Source organism: Octopus sinensis, linkage group LG9 (assembly GCF_006345805.1).
Source record: "Octopus sinensis linkage group LG9, ASM634580v1, whole genome shotgun sequence".
Taxonomy (NCBI): domain Eukaryota; kingdom Metazoa; phylum Mollusca; class Cephalopoda; order Octopoda; family Octopodidae; genus Octopus; species Octopus sinensis.
The window spans coordinates 40,774,571-40,800,233 of record NC_043005.1 but is presented as its reverse complement, the minus strand read 5'-3'; the positions used below and the strand labels follow the sequence as shown (position 1 = coordinate 40,800,233).

Genomic DNA, 25,663 nt, shown 5'->3' with positions numbered 1-25,663 from the left:
CGTAGTCAGTCCACCTGTACATACCTTCCTTCTTGTGACACTTGTGAAGACCTGCTGAGGCAAGTGAAAATCAAAATCAAATCAAAACAAATCAAAATAGATGAACATCAATGGAATTTGTATCCTTGTGGTACCAGTGCCGGTGGCACACAAGAATCCATCCGAACGTGGCCGTAGTCAGTACCGCTTGTGGTACCAGTGCCGGTGGCACACAAGAATCCGTCCGAACGTGGCCGTAGTCAGTACCGCTTGTGGTACCAGTGCCGGTGGCACACAAGAATCCATCCAAACGTGGCCGTAGTCAGTACCGCATCACTCGCCATCGTGCTGTGGGCACATAACAAACACCATCCGGTCGTGGCCGTTCGCCAGCCTCATCTAGCACCTGTGTCGGTGGCACATAAAAAGTAGTCAGTACCGCTTGTGGTACCAGTGCGGTGGCACACAAGAATCCATCCGAACATGGCCGTAGTCATTACCGCATCACTGGCCATCGTGCTGTGGGCACATAACAAACACCATCCGGTCGTGGCCGTTCGCCAGCCTCATCTAGCACCTGTGTCGGTGGCACAAAAAAACACCTTCCGAAGACCCGGCAAGACTAGTCAGGCCATAAACCATGGCCCCTACCTGGGACGTAGTCAGTCCACCTGTGCATACCTTCCTCCTTGTGATACTTGTGAAGGCCTGTTGAGGCAAGTGAAAATCAAAATCAATCAAAACAAATCAAAATAGATGAACATCCATGGAATTTGTATCTTTGTGGTACCAGTGCCGGTGGCACACAAGAGAAAACCATCCGAAAGTGGCCGTAGCCAGTACCGCATCGACTGGCCTCCGTGCTGTGGGCACATGACAAACACCATCCGATCGTGGCCGTTCGCCAGCCTCATCTAGCACCTGTGTCGGTGGCACATAAAAACACCATCCGAAGACCCGGCAAGACTAGTCAGGCCATAACCCATGGCCCCTACCTGGGACGTAGTCAGTCCACCTGTGCATACCTTCCTTCTTGTGACACTTGTGAAGACCTGTTGAGGCAAGTGAAAATCAAAACAAATCAAAATAGATGAACATCAATGGAATTTGTATCTTTGTGGTACCAGTGCCGGTGGCACGTGGCACATAAGAAAACCATCCGAACGTGGCCGTAGCCAGTACCGCATCGACTGGCCTCCGTGCTGTGGGCACGTAACAAGCACCATCCGATCGTGGCCGTTTGCCAGCCTCATCTGGCACCTGTGTCGGTGGCACATAAAAACACCATCCGAGCGTGGCCGTCTGCCAGCCTCGTCTGGCACCTGTGTCGGTGGCACATAAAAACACCATCCGAGCGTGGCCGTCTGCCAGCCTCGTCTGGCACCTGTGTCGGTGGCACATAAAAACACCATCCGAGCGTGGCCGTCTGCCAGCCTCGTCTGGCACCTGTGTCGGTGGCACATAAAAACACCATCCGAGCGTGGCCGTCTGCCAGCCTCGTCTGGCACCTGTGTCGGTGGCACATAAAAACACCATCCGAGCGTGGCCGTTTGCCAGCCTCGTCTGGCACCTGTGTCGGTGGCACATAAAATCACCCACTACACTCTCGGAGTGGTTGGCGTTAGGAAGGGCATCCAGCTGTAGAAACACTGCCAGATCTGACTGGACTGGTGCAGCTTTCGGGCTCCCAGACCCCAGTTGAACCGTCCAACCCATGCTAGCATGGAAAGCGGACGTTAAATGATGATGATGATGATATATATATATATACATATTTGATATATATATATTCCTTTATTTGTTTCAGTCATTTGACTGTGGCCATGCTGGAGCACTGCCTTTAGTCGAGCAAATCGACCCCATGGCTTATTCTTTGTAAGCCTAGTACTTTCCCTTTTGGTCTCTTTGCCGAATCACTAACTTACGTGGACATAAACACACCCGCATTGGTTTTCAAGCAATGGTGGGGTGACAAACACATGCACACACACGCACACACACACACACACACACATATATGTATATACGATGGGCTTCTTTCAGTTTCTGTCTACCAAATCCTCTTACAAGGCTTTGGTCAGCTCGAGGTTATAGTAGAAGACGCTTACCCAAGGCACCAGGCAGTGGGACTGAACCCAAAACCATGTAGTTAGTAAGCAGGCTACATACCACACAGGCACTCCTGCACCTATATATATATATATATATATATATATATATAGTCTCTCTCTCTCTCTCTATATATATATATATATATATATATATATATGTATAGTTGCACCCTTGCTTGCATGGAACACAGAGGTTGAATGATGAGGGTATATATATATATATATATTTATTATATGTCATATACATATATATCACATATATAAGCAAGGAGTAGTTATATAATATTTTCCAATACAAGCTATGCTTCCTGGTTTGCCTCACAGTCTATATGGCACACAACTTCTCAGCAACATTTACACACTCACACACACACCTACTTTTAGCAACCATAGATTAGAAGAGATTATTTTTAATCCTTTGGTGAAGGTTAATCTGAAAATCTGAATCCTAAAAGATTAAATATGTGTGCTATAGAAAACCTTGTGAACTTTCTTGACAAATAGAAGGCATTTTTAATTTTTTTTTTATTTTAGTAATTTTGTTATTGTTGTGTATTCTCTGGTTAGAACTGATGTCTTTGAGACATGTTTTGAAACAAATTCCATCAATCAGTGTTATCATAACCATCTTCCATTCTTGTGATTTGTCTCTGTTTGTGGTTTAGTTTGCTAGGGTTTAATTATGTTACAGTTAATGATGTTTGTCATATTTATGGTGATTATCTTGCTGTTCCTATCTGCTCATTCTTTGATCCTCATCAGAATATATATATATATATATATATATAAATAAACTGGTTGAAACTTCAAAGTCTCGGTCAATAATATCCTTGTTTAAGCATAATATATTTGTTCTTTACATAAGTATTGTGTAACCCTTCAGATTAATGTAAAATTGTTTCTGTTATAACTGGACATAAATCCAAGTCTTATACAAATTCCATCTCTCCCAACCACCACTACAAAGTCCTGCAGTAAATCTACTGATAACAACAAGTAATCAAAAATGTACCAGTGCTTTATTCATCATCCATTTAGACATTTTGTTCAATTTCTCCACCATATGTGTGTGTGTATGTATATATATATATATATATATATATATAAATCAAATAAGTGACAAAGATGTCAAGGTATTAATACCTTAATGCCTTGACATCCTTGTTACTTATTTGGTTTTTATTCACCTTAGTTCGAGCTCTGTGGATAATACTAGACTGACTTCATGCCTCAATTTAAGTACATAAGTCAACTGAATCTTAATCATTTCTTTATACACCCACCCACACACACAGAGGGTGCAATGGGTAAATTGTTGCCACTTTATATTTTTAATTTCGCGCATATACATAGTTTGTTTTGGATTTATTGACTAAACAGTATAGTAGGATCAGTTGGGTACCATCTGTGAGAAAAACAGCACCATGACACAATTCACCCTGCCAGAAATTTGAAAACAACATGCTGTATTGCTTGGCATTTGCACTGGAAGCTCCAATACAAACATTTCAGAGTGTTTTGGGTATCAATCTGAGGACAGTGCAGAGAAGTTGAGAAGATTTGGATGAGTCTAATGGTAATTACGAAGGTACAGCAGCTTGGAAAACTCACTCTTATCATTCTGATAAGAAAAGAAGTCCTGAATTTTTTGGTGAGATATATATATCATCGACAGCATTTAATGTCCATTTTCCATGCTGACATGGGTTGGAAAGTTTGACAGGAACTGGCCACACCAGGTTCCATAGAATGTTTGGTTCAGTTTCTTACAGCTGCATGCTCCTCCTAATGCTAACCACTTGGTAGGCTTTCATTAATTGCATTATGGGAACAGGTAGTCACAAGCAGACACAGACATCCCCTTGACTCTCCTACTTTTGACTTGGCAAAAGAAGAGAGCACTGCACTAGTAAAGGCTGGTATTTTATTGATCTCAAAAAGGGATTAAATATAAAGTTGGACTTGGCAGGATTTGAAAATCAAGTACTGTTAGCTGGTGCAAATATTGCAATGCTCCAATTTCTCCATCAGTCAATTACACAAACATACACATACACACATCATGAGAGAAGACCTAAGCTTTGGCACCCAGTCACGGAAGATGGAAAAGACTGGTTTACAACATAACTGCATCCCTCTAACTCCATCAAGAGTCAAAAGAGAAGGGAATGCATGACTGTCTGGTAAGAAGCTTGCTTCCTAACCACATGGTGCTGGGTTCAGTCCCACTGTGTGGCACCTTGGGCAAGTGTTTTCTACTATAACCTCAGGCCAACGAAAGCCTTGTGAGTGCATTTGGTAGATGGAAACTGTAAGAAGCCCATTATGTATATGTGTGTGTGCGTGTGTTTATCTGTATCTGTGTGTGTGTGTCTTTGTGTCTATGTTGTCCCCCATCATTACTCTCTCTCACCTTGTACCTCTTCTACAACAACCTCTCTCTGTTTCACTATAACCTTTCATCATCTGACACAAGTGCCCCCTCTCCTCTCAAAAGATATTTTGTCTTGCAAGTTACTTGGTGACCTGCAGGTGCCACTTAAAAAGCATTCGGTCCACACTGCAAAGTGGTTGACATTTAAAAGGGCATCCAACTGTAAAAACTTGCCAAAACTGACCTCGCCTGTGCTTGTGCTATGTAATATGCACTCAGTCCGCTCTGTTGGGTGGTTGGTGTTAGAAAGGGCATCCTGCTGTAAAAATCCTGCCAAAACAGACACAGTGTCTGGTGCAGGCTTCTGCCTGGCCGGCTTCCTCTCAAATCATCCCACCCATGCCAGCATGGAAGTCAGACGTTAAACGATGATGACAATGATGATGATGAGATATATATATATATGTATAAGTAAGTTATGGAATCTAATGAAGTATCATGTAACTGTTTATCTTTGACAATTCTGTATGTTGCCTATCATTTGAACTGGTTAGCCAAATCTGGATTATTTCAGAGTGCTAATAAGGCATCTGCCTGAATTCCAAATCCCTACCCTATTGCATTATGTGTGTGTGTGTGTAGGCTTCCATATTGAAAGCTATATTGACGTTCATAGCAGGGATGTGAATTATGAAACATTTATATAATGGCTTTTTCTCACAAGATAAATAACCATTCCGAGCTAAGTTTTTCTCTCCTAAGACAGAATTGCATGCTACTTTAAACACCTTTTTGATATTAAGCACTCTTAAAGTGGCTTATGATTCAGCAGATGCTTTCATGAAATTCTGTACATGCACACACACACACACACACACACATTTATATAAACACACATATGCTTTGTGCATGTTGTATTTTACTCTATGTGAGTGTGTGAAGACTCCAATTTAAAATTACATGTATGCTTTTGTTAGATCTCATCTTTTTCAACCACCATTTATTATTTTTTTTTAAACGAATATTTAAAAAAATACATATTTGTTGAAATTTCTGTTTCGAATTGTTTTCTAGAGAGGAAATTGTAGGTTTATATCTTTGTTTAGTTATAATATTGCTAGTTTCATTAAAAAGCAAAAAAAAAAACAGTCTCCCACTAAGACTGTTGTTGCAAATAGTTCTTGTTCTTTATTAAATCTTTCATCTTCCTTGTTATATATTTTTTCGTCTCCATTTATTCCTTTTAATCTTATTATAATGACAGGTTTTGAAAAAAAAAAAAAATTCTCTTCTTTAACCTGATTTTCCTTTTTCACCATGAAATCACTTTTATTGTTTTTTTTTCAAAGTGTTTCAAAATATTTTCAGATGTATTCTTTTGCTTTTGTTTCATCTTGTTTTTTGTTTTTTTTTTGTAATTTATTTGAAAAATGATTGGTAGATTGAGTCACTGGTAAACTTCCATTGGCATTGTAGCTGTTTTAATGTAGTTTCTTAAGCTGAAAGACTGCAGCATCCCATTTAATATTACTACCAAATCCCTACGGAATCAATGCAATGTCCCTTGACTTTCAAGCAATCAGACTCTTTAATTCTTTTCAGCATTAGACAACTCTGTATTAGAGATTCTATTAAGGACATAGTGTTTTGAAATGCTGTTGTTATTGGTGTTGCTGTTGTTGTTATTGTAGTTATTGTTGGTTGTAATGCAATTGATGCTGGTGTTGGTGGAGGTGGTAAGACAGTTACTGTTTATGGTGGTGGTTGTAATAATACAGTACTGCAGTCGGTGGTGGTTGCAGTAAAATAGTTTTCTTGATGGTAGTGGTGGTATACTACAGTATTGTTGGAGGTGTTGGTACATTACTGTTGATGATGGTGGTGGTGCAGTAACTATTGATGGTGGTAGCGGAGGTGCAGCAGCCGTTACTGCTAGTGATGCTGCTTTTGTTATTACTCTTGCTGCCTCGTTTTTCTTTCTTTTCTCTTATATAATTTTTGTTCTTTTTCTCTTTTCTAATTTCCTTCTATTTATTTCCATCTAAATCATTTCTTTATTTCCTTCAAATCATTTCTTTCTTTATTTCTCTCTATTCTTTTTTTCATACCTCTTTGCCCTCCATTTTCCCAGATTCCCATTATTTTTTTTCATCCATTTATTCTATATTTTATAATTTAAAATTGACTCAATCCTTTCTTTACTTGCTGTAATTTTTACTGTTTTAACTTAGGTTTCATTTGCATATCTTGGCACATCTCATGCATTTGATGCACACTGCACCAGGCTTTGTGACATGAAGTGCATATTTACAGCAGTTGAATACAGTGATGCGTTTCAATCACTAAAGGTCTGTGTGACATTTCATAGAAGCAGTTTGAAGATTGTGTAACATGTAATGTACATATTATATAACTGAATACATATATATCATCATCATCATCATTGTTTAACATCCATCTTCCATGCAAGCATGGGTAGAATAGTTCACAGAAGCTAGCCAGGAAGAAAAACTACCCTACGCTACTGTGTCTATTTTGGCAGAGTTTTTACAGCTAGTTGCCCTTCTTAACACCAACCACTCAGCAGAGTGGACTCTGTACTTTTTACATCACACTAGCACAGACAAGGTTAGTTTCGGCATGATTTTTACAGCTGGATGCCCTTTCAAATTCCAACTACTTTACAGTGGGGACTGAATGCTTCTTATGTGACACCAGCACTGGTAGGGTCACCAAGTAACTCGCAAGACAAGGAATTATGAGAGGAGTAGGGGCATTGGAGGAGGGGAACTTGTGTCAGATGATGAAAAGTTATAGGGTGACAAAGAGATAGAGAGGCAGAAACAGGTGTCTTGCTATAACAGAGTGGGTATTAGAGGAGGTAATCTAGTATCAAATGATGTGTGACAGAGAGATAGGAAGGCAGAAATAGGTGTCTTGCTATAGAGGAGGTATATGGTTATCCAGTGAGAGAGAGAGAGCAACCAAGAATGAGAGCAGAAATAGGCGTCTTGCTATAGAAGAGGTACATGGTTATCCAGTGAGAGAGAGTAACCAAGAATGAGAGCAGAAATAGGTGTGCTGCTGTAAAGGAGATACATGGCTACCTAGTCAGAGGGAAGAGCAAGGGAAAGGGGGGGGGAGAGTAGGAAACAGCAAAAGTGTAAGAGAGAGCAGGAGAGAGGTGGTGAAGTGCCAGGATATATTTACAAGTAGCAAATATTAGAGCATAGATGTGATGGTACAGTAAAGAAAAGCGAGATACGAAGGTCATAATATGCACGGTCAAGTGTTGCCAAGAAGGTGAAGGTAGGGAATGGGGATTGCAGTGACAATCATAGTTTATGAAAAGGAAATGTGAGAGAGATGCTGTTTAGAAGAGAAGATATAGTTTGGTTTCTTGGAGTAGGGTGTGTGAAAAGTTTGTTGTTACATGTGGGTGGGACACAACTCTTCTAGCACTCAGTTTCATTGATATGGGTGGGTCTTCTCTAGAACCTCATATCATCAAACATCTCGGTCCATTGTCATTTCCTTTGTGAGCTCCAGCATCTTAAGATCAGTCCTCACCACTTCATCCCATGTCTTCCTGGGTCTCCCCCTTCTACAGGTACCATCCACTTTTAGTGCTCAGCACTTCTTTATACAGCTGTCTTCACATATACGCATCACATGTCCAAACCAATGCATGCTCTTCTCCTGCATGCCACCTTGAATCCCTCTTACACCTAACTTTTTTCTCAACACAGTTGAGCTTTGTCAGTCATGAACACTGCTGTGCAAATCCAGCAGAGTATACTCCCTTCATTCCTCTCCAGTCTATGCATGTCCTCTGCAGTCCTAGCCCATGTCTCACTTCCATGTAGTATAGCTGCTCTCACACAGGCATCATACAATCTGCCTTTCACTCTGCGATAGAGTCCTCTTATGTCCAACAGAGGTAGTAGCTATCCGATCTTCTTCCATCCTATTCTTATTCTAGAAACAATACTTTCAGAGCATCCACCACCTATATTAATTTGGTCAACTAGATAGCAGAAACTATCTGCTACCTCAAGAGAGCCTCTTGGGCATTTGAGAGAGTTTAAGTCCCTCGTGCCCTTAGTACTTATTGTTCCAGTGTATCTGTGACACATGAAAGCGATCCTATCTGTTAACCTACTTATGATTCTACTACATCTCTTAGGCATCCATAGCTTATACTTGGTGCAGCAAATGGAATTGCATCCCTCTCATTTCCTACATATTGAGCAGAGCCATTTACCTGATGGAAGGAGAGTTTTATTTGTTTTCTTGCTAACAACTTTAGTCTTTAAATTAACTTTAAGGTCCTTTGATTCCAGGTTTTGTTTCCAAACCCTGAACTTCTCCAATTCTGCTTCAGATTCTGCAATAAGAGCAAGATCATCAACATGTAGTAGTTCCCATGGGCATTGAGTTTTGAATTTCTCTGATATGGCCTAGAGAACTATGATGAATAAGAGTGAACTAAGAACTGAACCCTGGTGAACTCCAACTTGTACGCTAAATTCATCACTGTATTCAAAGCTGACTCTCACCTTACTGACTGTACATGGCTTGAATGGCTCTAATAAGCTACTCCTCTATTCCTAGCTTCCTTAGAGACCACCAAATAAGAGAGTGGGGAACCCTGTCAAAAGCTTTCTTTAAGTCAACGAAGGCTAAGTACAATGGTTTACTTTTGGTCAAATACTTTTCTTGCAATTGTCTCACTATGAAGATGGCATCTGTGGTACTTCTCCCTGGAACAAAACCAAACTGCATCTCATGTAGCTTAATTCTATCCCTAATCAGTTGAGATATAATTCTTTCTGTAATTTTCATGATTGGCTTGATACCTTTGTAGTTACCTCTGTAACAGCTTGATACCCCTGTAGTTATTTCTATCTAAAGCCTTTACCCTTGTAGCAGCTAACTATAATACTACATTGATGCTGTGTAGTATGTGTATACTGCATACGGACTTTGTGGTATATGTTTACTGCATAAAGGCTATGGTATGTAATGTGTATGCTACATAAGGATTCTGATATGTAATGTATACACTGTGTAAGGACTGTGGGATTTAATGTATATACTACATAAAGACTGAGGTATGTAGTATATACTTTATAGCACAAGTATGCAGTATATACTTTATGGCACAGGATAAGGACCTTGTGCTATAAAGTATGTGCTGCATAAGTATTGGTTGACAGAGTATATTGCATGCAGTAATCTACAGCAAGTTATGGAATGTGAGTTACATATTGCAAGACTGTGTGAAATGCAACCATTTGACAGACATAAGTCAGAATGCAACAGCTGTGTGACATGTGTAAAGTAAGATGTCAAGTTACTGATAAAATGTCATCTGGTTTGTTTATTTGATATTTACTTTAATACGGAGGCAGCAAATTGACCGAATTGTGTTAAAGTGTTGGATAGAATGCTTTGTCGTATCTGTTTTGATGCACTATACTCTCAGTTCAAATCCCACCAAGACTGACTTTGTTTTTCAACTTTGCAGGGATGGGTAAAAAGTACCAATCTAGATGAGGTGGGGGTGGACTGTTGGAACTGTTTGAGCCTTGAATGAGATGTTTTGTCTTATTTGTCTCAGCACTTACCATTGTGACAGCAACACCCACAATGGCACTGAAGCCATACCATACTGACTCTGAAGTGGCATGCATGCACGTGCACACACACATACACACCTGTAGGTAGATATACAAATGGTTAACTCTTACTGACACAGATCCCTATACTTTTCTCTATTAACATAAAAAATGGGGCTTCTTTCATGACTGCATATTTGTTATTGAATCTTTGAAACTATGTACCTTTAAAATTTCTACTATAACCTTGGACCGACTAAAGCCTTGAGAGTGGATTTGGTCAATGGAAACAGAAAGAAGCTCATCATATGTGCGTGTGTCTATTTGTTTGTCTGTCTGTGTTTGTTCCACACCACCACTTGTCAATGGGTGTTGATGTGATTATGTCCCTGTAATTTAGCAGTTTGGCATAAGAGGCTGATAGAATATGTACCAGGCTTAAAAAAAAAGTACTCGGTTCAGTTCATTTAACTAAAATTCTAAAAGGTGGTGCCCCAACATGGCCAAATTTTAATGACTGAAATAAATAAAAGATACTTTAAACTAAGGAGGATGGGCAATATACCTCAAGTATATGAGTTCAAAGTCTTAATAAAAGTATCATATTGTGCTCCTAAGCAATACTTCTTTTGATTTGGTTCACTGAAAATTATGTGATTTATTATGATGTGGATGGCCTTTGTTATAGCTTATCTCACCAGGTCACATAACTGGTTGATAACTAATAGTTTGAATTTTTTTTTAACTATGCACATTAGAAAGAAATTATTTGGTTGTTTGAGTGCAAAAGTGACTTGAAGTATGTTTGCGCATGCATGCACACACACATACACACACACACACTCACACACACAGATTACTGGACTGACATGGTCACTGTTTTGGTAAATTATAACCTAATGTCACCTCCTTATCGTCCTCATAGTTTTGTACTCTTCTTCTATTCATGTCAAGTCTATTGTACTCATGCCTTTACTCTTATCTAAAGTAAATACTATGGATATATTTAATGTGAGTTTTGTTATTTATGGTATAAATACAGAGCTATCTTTTATCTTCTGATATTTTCATATCTCTAAACTGACAATACTGTCATGATATGAGAACATTTCACAGGAATGTCTTCTGCATAATAAATATATAGTTAAGCATATTTTTTATTTAACATACTGAATCAACAAATGCTTAAACTCTTAATAGTACAGCTACTTTTCTAACTAATGAAGAGAAAAATCCTTGGTTTCTTGCCAAGAAAGTCAAGGAAGACAATTCAGAAATTCAAAGTAACTGAAAATTGAATGGGGGAGCATAAAGTGGAGAGGAAATCTGCCCCTTGCATTGCTCCATTAGCCCAAGTAGCAATGATCAATGGTATTCCAGCTGTGACTATGTTATGTTCAGAAACAAATGTATCTAGAACAACATTATTCAACACACCCTTTGTCATTTGAAGCAGATTGTGCAAGTTGTTAACTACTCAGTTATGAAGTATCTCAATTATTCTAAGATCTAAGTATGTGTAAGACTGTGCTTCACTAAGGAGCTCTTGCCAAAAGATTAGATTTACTCCCTATTACATACCCATTCTTCATTAAATTTGGAACATTTGGAATGTCAGTTATTTTCATTGTCTTTCTCGACAAGAAGTTAATGAGTTTTCTCTTAAGTTGGTAGGTAGGTGAAATATTCATTTCAAACTTTGGCACAAGGTCAGCAATTTTAGGGCAAGGGGTAAGTTGATTACATTGAACCCTTTGCTCAACTGGTACTTATTTTATGAGTGCCTAAAAGGATGAAAGGCAAAGTTGATCTCAGCGGAATTTTAATTCAGAGCATAAAGACGGATGAAATGCAACTAAGCATTTTACCCAGCATGCTAATGATTCTGCCTAGTGCATGAAATATTAATAGTTAAAACGTGCTTTGGCTCACTACATTACATTAGCCCACACTTGATTATATATTATTTATCCAGAAGGAATTCCAGTGATATCATTCCATGTCATGATGAGTACTGGAGTATTGCAGTTTAGAGATATGAAAATCTCAAACAATAAAAACAGCTTGTTATCTGTACCATAAATAACAAAATCCATATTAAGCAAATACATAGATGATGTGCTTATTTTCAGAAAGAATATTAATGACATAGAAGAGAACAAAACCATGACGATGATAAGACGATGAGGAAAGGTTATAATTTACCAAAACATTGGCTATTGTGTGTGTGTGTGTGTGTGTGTGTGTGTACTCATTCACTTTTACACTGAAGTAAACTACTGATTTCTTTCTAATGTGCATTACCAAAAACAATATACAAACTACTTAAAAGGTTATCAACCAGTTGTATGGTTTGGTTAGAAAGACTATGACAAAAGGCCATTCTCATTGTAACAAATGCAAATGGTTGACTTGGAATCCCTGAAGAGTATCATCCATCATTAGAAGCATCTGTTACACACATACAACAATGTGTCTCATTTATACTCTCACATAGACTTGTAAAAATGCTAGTAGAGTATATTTAAGAATATATCAGGTTTTACGACTAATTTCAGACCTCCTATATAGTAGGAATGTCAAATCCATTGCTAAAAATTCAGTCAAACTAAAAATAGGTTGGCTACTCTTAGGCTATTTACAAATGTCTGCTAACAGACAGCACTATTTAAAGTGTTGTTTTGAATATTTTTCTTCATTTCCATTTTTTTTTTCACTCATGAAGCTTGCTGCAGCTACATACTTCTGACACAGTTGTTTACGAAAGAAGACATAGAATGTCGACAACTGATGTGAAATTACAAATTTTTGGAGATTCTGATGAAGCTCAACAAAAATATGTTCAAATGTTTCTTGAGAATGACTTGAAGTCAACTGCTGGGGAAAAATTTCAAGAGGAAAGTAATATATGTGTGTCTCAAATGAAGGAGCATGTTTCTCAATGAGTTAATGATAATGGTGATACAGTTATTATATGGTAGTTTACCAGATCTATATCATATTCTCAATTTTTGGGTGTTTCTGTTCAGTAGATTTAGTCACTATGTTTCTTTTTCAATTGTTTGTTTTCATCTGTTCTGTTTGTGAAGTTCAGATTTGATAACATTCCCACAAGAAACCAGTTTTTAGTTTGGTAGTATAAAATGGAGCTGAAGAATATTTTTGAGGTGTTTTGAACTGACACTTGGTTTTCAAAGACTTTCATTTGCCAGAAGTTATTAGGGGAGGAAACAAATGTGGAAATGTGGTAGTTGGTCAGAGACAGGTGTAGAGAGTAAGATCATGGAGGTAGATTTGTAGCCTTGTTTGTACAGTTTCTAGGAGTTATTTGTCAGCCATAGTCAGATATTGTCAAGGAAAAAAATTGAGCTTTCTCAATTTAATAATGTTCGATATAAATATTGCAGTTCTTTGTGCATTTTATTGGTTTCCTGGTATTGTTTTTGCTGTGATAGTTTTGTCAGAGTTCAAGAAATGCTAAACAATGATTGCACAGGCAAACCACCAAACAGTAACCATAGACTTTATTTGATGGAACATCAGTCTGGAAAAGTGTTTTGGTACTTCACCTCAGTCCATTTATTGCATGAAATACCATTGATTGTTGCACAGAATCTATTTTTCACTACATGTCACATTGTAACATGTTATTGTTATTCAAAAGAAGTGCAGACTAAATAGTTGCAGTTTTCTCCTCCCCATTTGTTGAATAGCAATGTTGAGTTGCTTTACATGAGTCTTCAGTAGTGGCCTTCAGTTGGTTGTTTATAACTGCAGCTGGTTGCCTATGACATTCCTCACCACCAAGGCTCTTATCTCCATTACATAATTTTAGGAACCAATGTTAAACTATGTTTGTGATGGTCCCCTTCGCTAAATGTTTGTCCAGTACTGTGAGCAGTTTCTACTGCTTAGGATTCCATTTTGAATTTATGTATAATAAAATTGCTTGAATGTGCTTTTTTTTTTTTTTTTGTATTTTTAATTTCAACAGCCTAAAATATACCAGAGGAAACAGATAATGCAAAACCATTAGAAAAGAATAAAATAGGCACTTCAAAATAATATATTACTTGAGCATAGGCAAATAAAAATTTATTCTAAAATAAGCATCAAAGTTTAACAAAAAGCACAATTATTTTTGCACCAACTTTATGATAATGTATGTATATATTTGTGTGTGTGTGTGCATGCACATGTACATACATGCATGCATCATTGGTTGAATTGTAAGGATGTTTCCATAATTGGTCTGTATGCATAACTTGGATAGCATCACTTCATTGCACAGAGAGGGTCTTGGCACCGTGAGCTCGCAAGGAGGGAGAAAATTTTAACAGAAGCCCTGGATGTTTAGATGAGTCGTGATTTTTCTTAGAAACACAACATTTAAGCTCTGTATGATAATTATACTTTAAACATTTTCTCCTAAATGTTTTTCTTTGTGTTATGTCACTGAGCAGAAAAATGTGACTGATGTGGCAAGGTCCAACGTAATTTTATTACATAAGTTCTTATCTTCTTTAGTAAGATCCATAAAACAATTGCCATAAGATGTACTAGCCCTTGCAGCACCTACAATGAGGCACATACTGATAGAAAGCTATAAGAAAATATAGATAAGAAACTACTGTACAAAATCTGCTTTTAATCAATCAAAATAATCTGCAATTTCTTTTCAAAGCATAAGTTATGAGTTTGTAAGACCATTCCGTGAAAGGGGATACTGAGCTACGAAAGGTTGAGAGCTACTGTGCTATACCATAGGGAAGTTGATATAGATTTGCAGTGAGCCAAAAGGGGAGGTTCCTTTGCAGCTTGACCTACTACAAATAACAACCAAACATCCCTCAAATCATACCCTACTGTCCAAAAAACAAAAAATAGACTCATTGAATAATGTGAATATTTTTTTGTATTTGAAAATAAGATGCAATGGTCACATTTTTACCAGCTTTGGTCAGAGGAGGCCTGGGGTTAAAGCATACTGAGAAATTAATGAGGGTTGTGATGGAAAAGAATAAATGTTGTAACATCTGGTCAGTAACCACATTATATAGCCTCAGGGTTAAAAAAAAACAGAAATTTGTGTGTGTGTATATATTGTATATGTGTTTGTAGGACATTGTTTGCTTATATGTACATATGTGTTTCTTAATAATCTCTACATTCTCATGCGTTATTAATGCACTAACAGTGAGAAGCAACTAGGTGTAAAAAAAAATGTACATTTGCTTGATAATATTGATGTAATGTCTTGTCTTCTTTTTACAAAGCTCCACACACATACATACTTAGATAACCACAAACTCTTATATTTATAGTGAAGGAAATAAAAAGTTGTAAAGCTTCCCCCCCCCAATTCACTTGTACTATGTACTGTAATGTCAAAAAACATTGAAGGTTCACCATAACATATAGCAAATGGTGAATTAATTCTGCATCTGAAAACTTATTTACTCATGCTGTAACAAAATTTAGAAATTACTAGTGTGTATACAACAATTGAAAGAATACAATTTTTGGTTCAGTTTTTCAAGTTTTTTTTCCTTGTATTTCGTTGATGTTTTTGTTGCTATTAAGCACATAACATTGTAATTGTTTGAGATAGAAGCCAAAGACTGACAGTTGTTTACAAGTTTCAACAAGAGGACATGATTTTCAGCCTTTGTTGACCTGAAAGAAATACTGAATACATTTTCATATAGTATCTGGTAAACTTTGAGAAATACTTCCCACTGGGTGCATTATTTCATTTTGCTGTGTTTTTCTTTTTTTACTTCATGGAATTTAGAGATGTGTGCCATATGAACTTTGGTTTCTTCTAGAGACACACGCAGAATCAATCATTTAAAAATGTGCCTCATTCTTCCAGATAAATTAATAGTTCTGGTGGAAAGCAACAAAAGTTAAGAAGACTCTGTGATAAGAGAAAGAGTAGATGGGGCTGAATGATTTTTCAATGAAGGCTAGTTTGTGTATTTAGTAGTAACAAATAATTATGTAAATAGGGAATAAAAGATGTAGAACTTGATATGCAGCAGTGTTTTATACAAATAAGTATGAAATCAGTTTGTGTCATTGTCTCTGTGCCAGCAGACAACTTTGAGGTAAAATTTATACATCCGTGTGTGTTTTTTCCTTCTTCTATTTCTGGTTTCTTCATTATTAGAGGTCTTTCTTGTCCTGGTGTTTGTTTTTATTTTTATTTTGAAGTTTTCCTTGGTTGTTCTTGGGAATTTTGCTTTTGTTTTTCTTTCTTCTTGTCAGCTGAAAAGTACATAGTTTGACCAAGACGCTCGTGGAATGTGAGCAAATGTGGTTTAGCTTTCAGCATAGTCCTCCTTGCAGTTCACACACTTCTTACATTAGTGTTGCAGTGCTTGGATCCCATTGGTGAAGAAGTTTTCATCTTGTTGGTCAAAAAAGTCATCATCAGCATATATGACATCATTATCATTGCAATACTGCTTCTCAACCAAGTTTTATTTTTCACGTTCTGGAACAGATGATAGTCAGGTGGAGCCAAATCATGAGAATAGGGAGCTTAAGCAACCAGTTCAAAGCCACAGTCACACACACCATCCATTGAAACCAAAAACTTCTGTGCTGGAGCATTGTCCTCATGAAACAAGACCCCTTTCATCAGTTTTCCTGGGCACTTGGTCTTAATAGCCTTTATAAGTGCCTCAGCAAGTTGGCATAGTACTCTCCATTGATGATGTGGCCCTTTTGAAAATAGTCAATAAACACAAAGCCTTTTACATTCCAAAAAACTGAGGCCATCACCTTCCCTGCAGATGAAACGACCATGGCCTTCTTTGGAACAGGTGAAGAGGGGTGTTTCCACTGCATGGATTGTCTCTTTGTCTTTTCATCTGGCTCAAAGTGATGAATCCAACAAACATCCTGGGTTAGGAAGCCAGCTATATCTGCCTCAGATAATGTCAGATTCTGCTGTGATGTGAGCAGTCTTGTGCACTTTTGATCAGGTGTCAACATGACAACATGACACCCACCAAGCAGAAACCTTCATCATGCCAAGATTGCTGTGCAGAATATTCTTAACTCTCTCACAGGATATGCTAATAGTATTGGCTATTTGATTGATAGTCTGTCAGCCATCATGTGGTGAACATGATCAATGGTTTCCTCAGTAGTGGCAGTTGCATGATATCCTGACCTTGGGTCACCTTCAAGAGTCTTTCTTCCCCTCCTAAATTCAATTGCCTACTTTTACATTGTTGATAAAGCTGGAATGTCATCCCCTAATGTAGCAACCATGTTAGCATGAATGTCCTAGGGGGCTAAACCTTTTTACTGCAGGTATTCGAGAACATGACATTGGCAAATTTTGTTCATTTTAAAGCAATCACCCAAAGGAAAAGGACAAGACTCTTTTTGATACACAAAGTAAAGTTACCATTGTCAGTCAGGATTACACTGTAAGAAGAGACTCTACACTGTTGGTGAGACAGTAGACTATTGGGGTCCTTATTGGTAACAAGATTCTTTGTTGAATATTGAAGGATAGCCAAGCTATCCAAGTGGAGATTACCATTAGACAAGGATCATATCCATGGTTTGAGGCCCATGAAACAGCATTTAACATGGTTTTAGAACGAACTCTATCAAAATTGTTTATTTTTATTTGAATTTAGGGTTATTTGGTATTATCTAGGTATCATATAGGCTGTGTTTTTAAACCTAAACATGATGTGTACGTGTAAACACATGCATATGTATGTGTGTATGTAGAGAGAGAAAGAGGGTAGTTTTTAGATCTAAATATAGTGCAAGTTGTGGTCAATATTGAAATGTAGTGAATAGATGTTTACTCATGCTGTAAATTTACAAATAAGAATAGCACCTGTAGTGCAGTGAATTTTGATTAAAATCATACAAACATACAATCTCTCTTTCCCTCTCAAAATACTTTGGAAGTACTATAGGCTATGAACTGTATAATATTGACTTTTTCTGTTTGTAAGGTTTTTGATAAACCATCTGTATAAGGTTTGTAATGTGCCTTGATACAATTACTATCTAAATAAACATTGGGAATATCATTTTTGGCTACTTGATATTTTGTATCTCTTTTGTCCTTCCCTTTCTTGTTTGTATGGCAGTGTTGATGTTTGCCATTGAATAGTGCTTTCAGTTTGAAGAAATCTATGCTGTTATCGCAAACAATTGCATCAGAGAGACTATATTCAAAGTCTCTCTCGAGTGTGGGTGTATGTTTGTATCATTGTGTGAATGATTGTGCAATGTTATTCCTTAATGACAGTTTATTGTTGTGGTAGTTGTTTCCAAGAATAATCCTCGTGGGTGTGCTGCTTGTTATTACTAAATTTAGTAATAGGCAGCAGTTGTGGAAAATTGTTTTCAACAAAGGTTTATCTGTAAATATCATAGAATCAGCATCACACTAGAAATGGTCCTATAATATTAGATCACAATAGCTTCTTCACATACATAATCCTTCACTAGATAATTCAATCTGTTCTATCTTTGCCTATAATTTTCTAACTGACTACATTGAAATGATTGTCTGCTTCAAAAGTATGCAATATATTGTATGAAACCCAACTTTTCTTCAATTATACGTCTCAAATTCAATTGCTGGCTTTACAAGAATTTTGGGAATAAACAAAGAAAATGAAATAAAAAAAGATTTTTATTATATATATCAGCATGTCTGTATAAATACATACATTAATTTATACACACACACACATATGTATATATATATATGAGGAGGTATCCAAAAATAACTTGAATCATTCTCTGTGGGACAAGCCCATTGTAGTTTGGGCTTCCACTGCTAGAAGCCACTTAATGCAACCCTCAGGCTTCAGTCTGCCGACCAGCGGCATCGGGTGAGGTCATACTGCTACATAGTGCATCATTGTTTTACAGTGCTTCTTTCCTATTCATCAATTTTTGTGACGGCTGAAATGAAGGAACAGCATGCTTCTGTGGAATTCTGTTTTCTGCTAGAGAAAATGAAGGCCGAGACAGTTGTCATATTTCAGATTACAAGGACACTGCCATGAACGAAGCACAAATTTGTGAGTGGTTTTCACACTTCAGGAATGGTCACTTGTTGCTTGAAGACCAACCATGTTCAGGGTCACCGGCGATCTCCTGAATGAATGTAAACATCATGAAAATTCATGAACTGATCTTGGAGGACTGAAACAAACTTGTTGATATGATTGGTGTGTCCTGGAGCTCCTGCTAATGAATGTTGAGTGAGGAATTGTGAATGAAAAGAGTTGTAGCAAAATTTGTGCCTTGCTTGCTCATGGAAGATCAAAAGCAGTCATGATTAAATGCATTTTCGAAGGTCATCAATGGTGATGAAAGCTGGTGCTATGGAATTTGCAGATGTGGAAGAGGTGAAGGAAAAAAACGATGGCGGCATTAAAAGGTATCACTTTCCAAGATCTCCAGCACTGCTTCAAACAGTGGTAAATGCATCTGAGCCGAAGCATTGCTTCAAATAGAGAATACTTTGAAGGCAATAAAAATGTCAACATGTAAAACTAAGTGAATAAAATAACACTGCAAAATACCAGTTTCTTTTGGGTACCCTCTCTTATATATATATATTCACACACACACACAGCTTCCTTTTTCAGCTGTCCACTTATGTTTGTTGGTAATTCAGAGTGTCCATTAGTTCCCTCTGTTAGGTTATCTGCCTAACTATCAGTCTGTCCATCTTTCTCTTTCTGTCCTTCTGGCCATTACTTGCTTCATCAGTATGCTAGTTAATCTGCCTGAACATCTGTCTGTCTGTTTGCCTATCTATCTTCAGTTCATCTACTTGTCTATCTTCAGTCCATCTGTCCATTTGCCTGTTTATTCATTAAACCATTATTTCTCCTCCACTTATATCACTTGTTTGTCTGATAGCATCTCTTTTCCTCCTGATGCACATCTACTGTTCAATTTGTTATTTACTTTAACCTTTCTCCAAGTATTGTGGAGAAGAATCCAAAAAAATTCAAAATCACTGATGAGGAATTGCGAGAGAGAAGAGGCTTCATAGAGAAGACGAAGCAGGTGGTGAGGGTAAGTATCTTATTTGCCTTTCCTTATTCTATTGTCTACTTCATTTGGTTTCTAACTTACTTTTTTTACTATCTCTTTTTTCTCTTGCTTTTCCTTGTCACATTTATTCAGTCTTCCTCTCTGTTTGTTATAACCACACTTCATTGCACTACAGTCTGGTGAATGACCTTTCATTGATCTCACTTGTGCAGATGATTATGATGTTGATATATATATGCATGTGTGTGTGTGTGTATGCACATATATTTTGTATATGTGTGTGTGTGTGTATGCACATATATTTTGTGTGTGTGTGTGTGTTTGTATATGCACATATATATATTTATAAATGTCTATACATGCAAATACACACACACAGACACACATAAATATGTGTGCCCATATGTATCCTTTACCATAAGTTTTGGTTGAGATCACAGATAAAGTGGCAATGTAGACTCACTTGAAGCATAACAGTTCTTGTTTTATAATCATGTTTGCCCCAGTGTGTGCACGCATGCGCACAAACACATACACACACACACACATGCATATACATGTAGACATATATAAATAAACCATATTCACCCCAAAAACTCGATAATAAACTGCCACCTTTTTTTTCAAAATTCTTCTGGGGCTGCGATTAATAAGTTGATGTTATATATATATATTTTGTATGATTTGTTTTGCATATGGAATTATCCCATAAAAAAAAAATGGCTGTATGGTTAAGAATTTACTCTGTTGGCATGTGGTATCAGGTTTGATTCTACTGCATGTCACCTTAAGCTAGTATCTTCTAGCATAGCTTTGACTTGATCGATGCTCTGTGAATGGAATTTGGAAGAGAGAAACTGTGCAAAAAGAGATTCTTATAGATATGCATATGTGTGAAAGATATACCCATCAATGAGAAAAGTAAAGAACCAGTTCTTTCAAGTAAAAATATTTTAAGCATTTGCTTTTACTAAGTTAGTCATTACCTTAACACTCTTGCCAGCAATTAACTAATAAATGACCAATAATAATAATAATAATAATGATAATAATAAATGCCCTGATGCAATAGCAGGTACTGGCTCTCATGGCTTCTGATCTTAACTGATCGGAAGTCTTATCATGTACATGTTTTGTCTTGGTATAAAAGATAGGCTACAGCAAATATTTTGCTCAATTCCACAGATTTGCATGTCAGTTGTTTGACCATAACCAGTTGAGCATATCCTTTGGTGGCTGACGATATGTATATCTCTGATCATGAGTAGGAGTAGTGGGGGAACATCATAGCTCTGAGTTGAGAGGAATTTTGTGGGGTTTGAATAATTCACCTCTGGAAACATTGGTGTTTCATTCAACATCCTTAAACAACCCTTATTCAAGGACCTTTTGAGCAGGATGGGCTACTCATCCTGAAGAAAACTAACTGGGCCCCACCTGCAAGGTTATGTGTTGTTTATCTTGATATGAAATCACCACATCACGCACATATAGTTGTGATGTATGTACCTGGCGTACCCTTATCAATCATGATGGGTATATTGGGCTTTGTATATTTGTACCGCAGTGTCACTTTGATGGCATGCACTGCTCTCTCACTCAATAATAAGAAAGAAAGAAAGAAGAAGAGGGCGAGGAGGAGGAGGATAGTATAGGACAGTGAATTGGAGATTTGTAGGACAAAATGTTTTGCACTAATTGTTCTAGCTCTGTGCAATCTAAATTGAAATCTTGCCAAGGTCGCCTTTGCCTTTCTTTCATCCTTTCAGGATTGAAAAAAAACGTAAATCCAGGCCAGTGGTTTGGCAGGAATTCTAGAGCATCAGATGAGATGTTTTGCAGTATTTGCTTTTACTAAGTTAGTCATTACCTTAACACTCTTGCCAGCAATTAACAAATAAATGACTAATAATAATAATAATAATGATTGCACATTGAGTTCTTCACCAATAAACTCAATTTGTTTTTCACTTTAACACCCCCCACAAAAGACACTTAGGGATGCCTTTATTCGAGTTCCCTCTGTTGTAAATATTCAAACCTGGTTACCAATTTGAGAACTTCCTTCTTACCTCTTACTAGTCTCAGTGGCCCTAGAAATGGTCATGAGCATTGTGTAGTAAAACGAAAATGTTTTATTGATGTAGCTATTTCTGTTTGTGAGTTTGAGGCAAAGCTAAGAATTATTTTCCAGTGATATTGTGCTAAGGATGTAGTGCACATTTTGTCACTCCCCACTTCAGCCATACTCAAGTTGTCCTATGGACAAAAATATTGAATCTACCTATAAACATGCCATCTTTTCCTCAGGTGTTCTGTACTCCACACAACATTATCCAGTGTGCCCTTTCTTTTAAGACATTAGGATGAAGGTTAAAGGAAAGTTAACTGCTTTTCTTAGCATATCAAACAGTTCATCGTGGCTCCCTTCAGCAATGGCAAAATGTGCTTTACAATACATATAGTATTGGTGCTGATGTACACAGAATAAAATGATGTTTAGAGTTTATATTTATGTCTATTATGTCAGTTTGTATCTTGTCAGTTCTGTTGATGTAGAACAGAGTATGTTACTCAATTGTCTTTGTTCCATCTCTAATGGCAGTATGTTTTTGTAGAATGGGAATGTAATACAGAACTGGTCCCTGTTACTGTTTTAATTTACTTGTCATTTTATTTGTTATTGTTTTATTTCAATTATTGTTCATGGTAGCTAACTTTATAAAACTGTCTTGTTGTTTTATGCACATGACAATAAATTTTAATGTTCTTTCTTGCCTTTGATGTTCCTTCTGTTACGAATATGGTGCAGTGTAGATGTGGGATAGAGATGTCTGTTGGCATAGCAACAGATGTGAATTACCTTGATGGTAATGACGACAATTATGTAAAACACAGTAAAATTAAATATTTTTTTCTAAGACACAATGTCTGTATTGGGATTTGAAACACAAATTAAAATATTGATTGTTATGTAATGCTGAAAGCACTACATAACAATGTATACCTGTTGTTATTAGTGGAAATAGTGGTTGTTATGTCTGTGGGAATTTAGATTGAAAATGTAATGTTGCCATTCATCTTGCTCATTATCATCACCACTTAACGTCCACTTGCTTTGTGGCATGGACTGGATGTGTCACTTTTTATTTAGAGTTACTTCCTTGCTAAGTAGATTAGAGGGCTACACCTTGCTCCATTTAATTTCTGGTTTGGTTGAAATGTAAATGCACTACTATGGTGGTGGCAGAAATGTTGTTAGTGTTATTGGTCAGAGATAATGTATCTCCAATGGCATAGGGAAACCTACCCAGATTGGTGTGATATGGTTTATACAATTAATATTCAACTTGAACTCCTGCAGACTGATGACTGCAAAGAAAGATTTGGTTATGCACAAGCCCAAAGAGGAAACCTCTATGTGAATGCAGGTCTCACTAGAAATAGCAGATAAATTTCCTTCAGATCATACCATACTGTCTTAAATAAGAAAAGGACACATTAGGTGATGTGGTCCTATATACACATAAAAAAGTTATGATGATCACAGCTGGAATATCTGTGGTCATTGATCAATTCTCTCCAGTTTGACCAAAGGCTAAACAACCACTTATGCAAGTAGTGGTTTTTAGAGGGATACACTTTTTGGAGATCATCCACTTTGTCTCAAATCAGTCAAAAATAGAATATATTTGTTGCTAGGAATAATTAGCATAGAATTCATTTAATCCCAACCAGTTATTTGCCTATGTGGGTTTTAAGATAATACAGATTATTGGGTTGTGGGTACAAACCTAGCTATGCATAAATTTTGCCAGTCATCATTCTAGATCTGATGGTGGCTTTCTTCAATGGTTGTTGCATATAACATCTTTGTAATATAAAGAGATGATTAGCGATCTGGGTAAAATGCTTTGCATCATTTCATCTGTCTTTATGTTCTGAGTTCAAATCATGCAGAGATCAACTTTGCCTTTTGTCCTTTCAGGGTCAATAGAATAAATACCAGTTGCACACTGGGGTCAGTTTAATCTATTTAGCCCCTCCCCACAAACTGCTGGCTTTGTGCCAAAATTTGAAACCAATATCAAGAGAACATTACAGAAAAGTTGGAAAATGAATAAAAGTCAAAAAATGTAAATTAAAGCCTAGAAAGAGTAACAAAATTCACTTTATTATTGATGTTTTCATTTTTATTATTTTTTGTTCAGTATATTTTTAAAGTATGATGTTGGTTGTCATTGAGTTAGGCCCCAGGGTTGTGAAGTTACAGAAATAACAAAATGATGGACTAAATGCTTTCATTTCATAAACTTGGTCTCCATGTTTTTGATCAACTTAGCCTTTCTCCTTTCCTAGTTTCAATAAAATACATATCAGCCATCTGCTAGGCTTCATGCAATTGGGGCTACAAATTTGTAGTTCTAACCTGACATCGTGATACAAATTTACAACTAATAGATGCAGCATTTTTCATATTTTTAATTTTTATTTTGTTATTGTTTAGTTTTGGTTAGTGTCAGATATTTCTCTTGATATTGTTTAACTACAAGTCAACCCTGACTGAGCAAAGGGCCTACCTATAACTATAATTGAAGGTATTCCAACGATGGCCATCTGGTCTTTTATTCAGAGATAGTCTATAACGTTTTAGGACTGCATTAGCCATTGCGTTGTTGTATGCGATTAAGATTGCATGAAGATAATTGGCTGTTATTTCTTGCCTGTCAACAGACCACATAGAGGAATTTGTTCAGTATCTGTATATTTACATATAAAGAATTGAATCTGAATGTCTGGAGGCAATCTGATTCAATTCTTTGATGGTATGTCACTTTTGAAGAATTCCTAATTCTTGAGATAATCTCCCCTTTTCATTTGGAGTTCTCCTAATTGCCACTAAGCAATTGTTCTGTCTTCTCTGGTAACAGAGATAATTACAATATATCAACAATTTATCTTTTACAGTATTTAATTTTCCATTGTTATTCAAAACATATAATTAGACATTGAGTTATTCTTGTTAACTCATTTTCATACAAAATAAAGTTTGTTACATTTTATAAATTAATTTTTTAAATGTAATTTGTCCTAATCAAAATAAAAACAAAATTCTTTTCTTGCAGGAAATTAAAGATCATATGGCCAGCCCAGCTACAAAGTCAAAAGAACAAGCAAAAGTTAGACAAGTAAGTCTTACAATATACCATTTTTTCCAGAAGGACTGGTAGGAAGCAGGGAGATATAGTGGCTAGTTTTGTGAGACTTGCAAAGTCAGTTTTTGTCTTTTGAATTGATGGAACAAAACTTGCCAAGGTTCACTGAATAAGCTCTCAAATCTTGTCCCACCATTGCATGTAGCATAATTACTGCAACATATTCTACTCTGTTTTTCTAAATCTTGATCCTATCCAATTCTAACCAATTTTACTTTGTTTACCCTTCCATGTCTGTCAGTTTTTGTCTCTCCTCCCCACTTGCATCTAGATTCCATAACCAAATTGTTATCTAATCCT

The 25,663-nt window shown here is 36.9% G+C and overlaps 1 protein-coding gene and 1 long non-coding RNA gene across 3 annotated transcripts in view; both read left to right on the top strand.

The window, feature by feature from the left end:
- Window positions 1-25,663, top strand: part of LOC115215702 (syntaxin-6) — a 153,363-nt gene that overhangs the window by 114,573 nt on the left and 13,127 nt on the right. For both annotated transcript variants that reach the window (XM_029784987.2, XM_029784988.2), the window contains 2 exons: window positions 20,074-20,168; window positions 25,274-25,336. In XM_029784987.2, coding sequence (XP_029640847.1) covers window positions 20,074-20,168; window positions 25,274-25,336 — 158 coding nt within the window. The remainder of the gene's footprint in view (window positions 1-20,073; window positions 20,169-25,273; window positions 25,337-25,663) is intronic.
- LOC118764833 lies at window positions 7,365-7,755 on the top strand. Its single transcript, XR_005000655.1, has 2 exons — window positions 7,365-7,415; window positions 7,490-7,755. It is a non-coding gene; the product is annotated as an uncharacterized LOC118764833 (long non-coding RNA).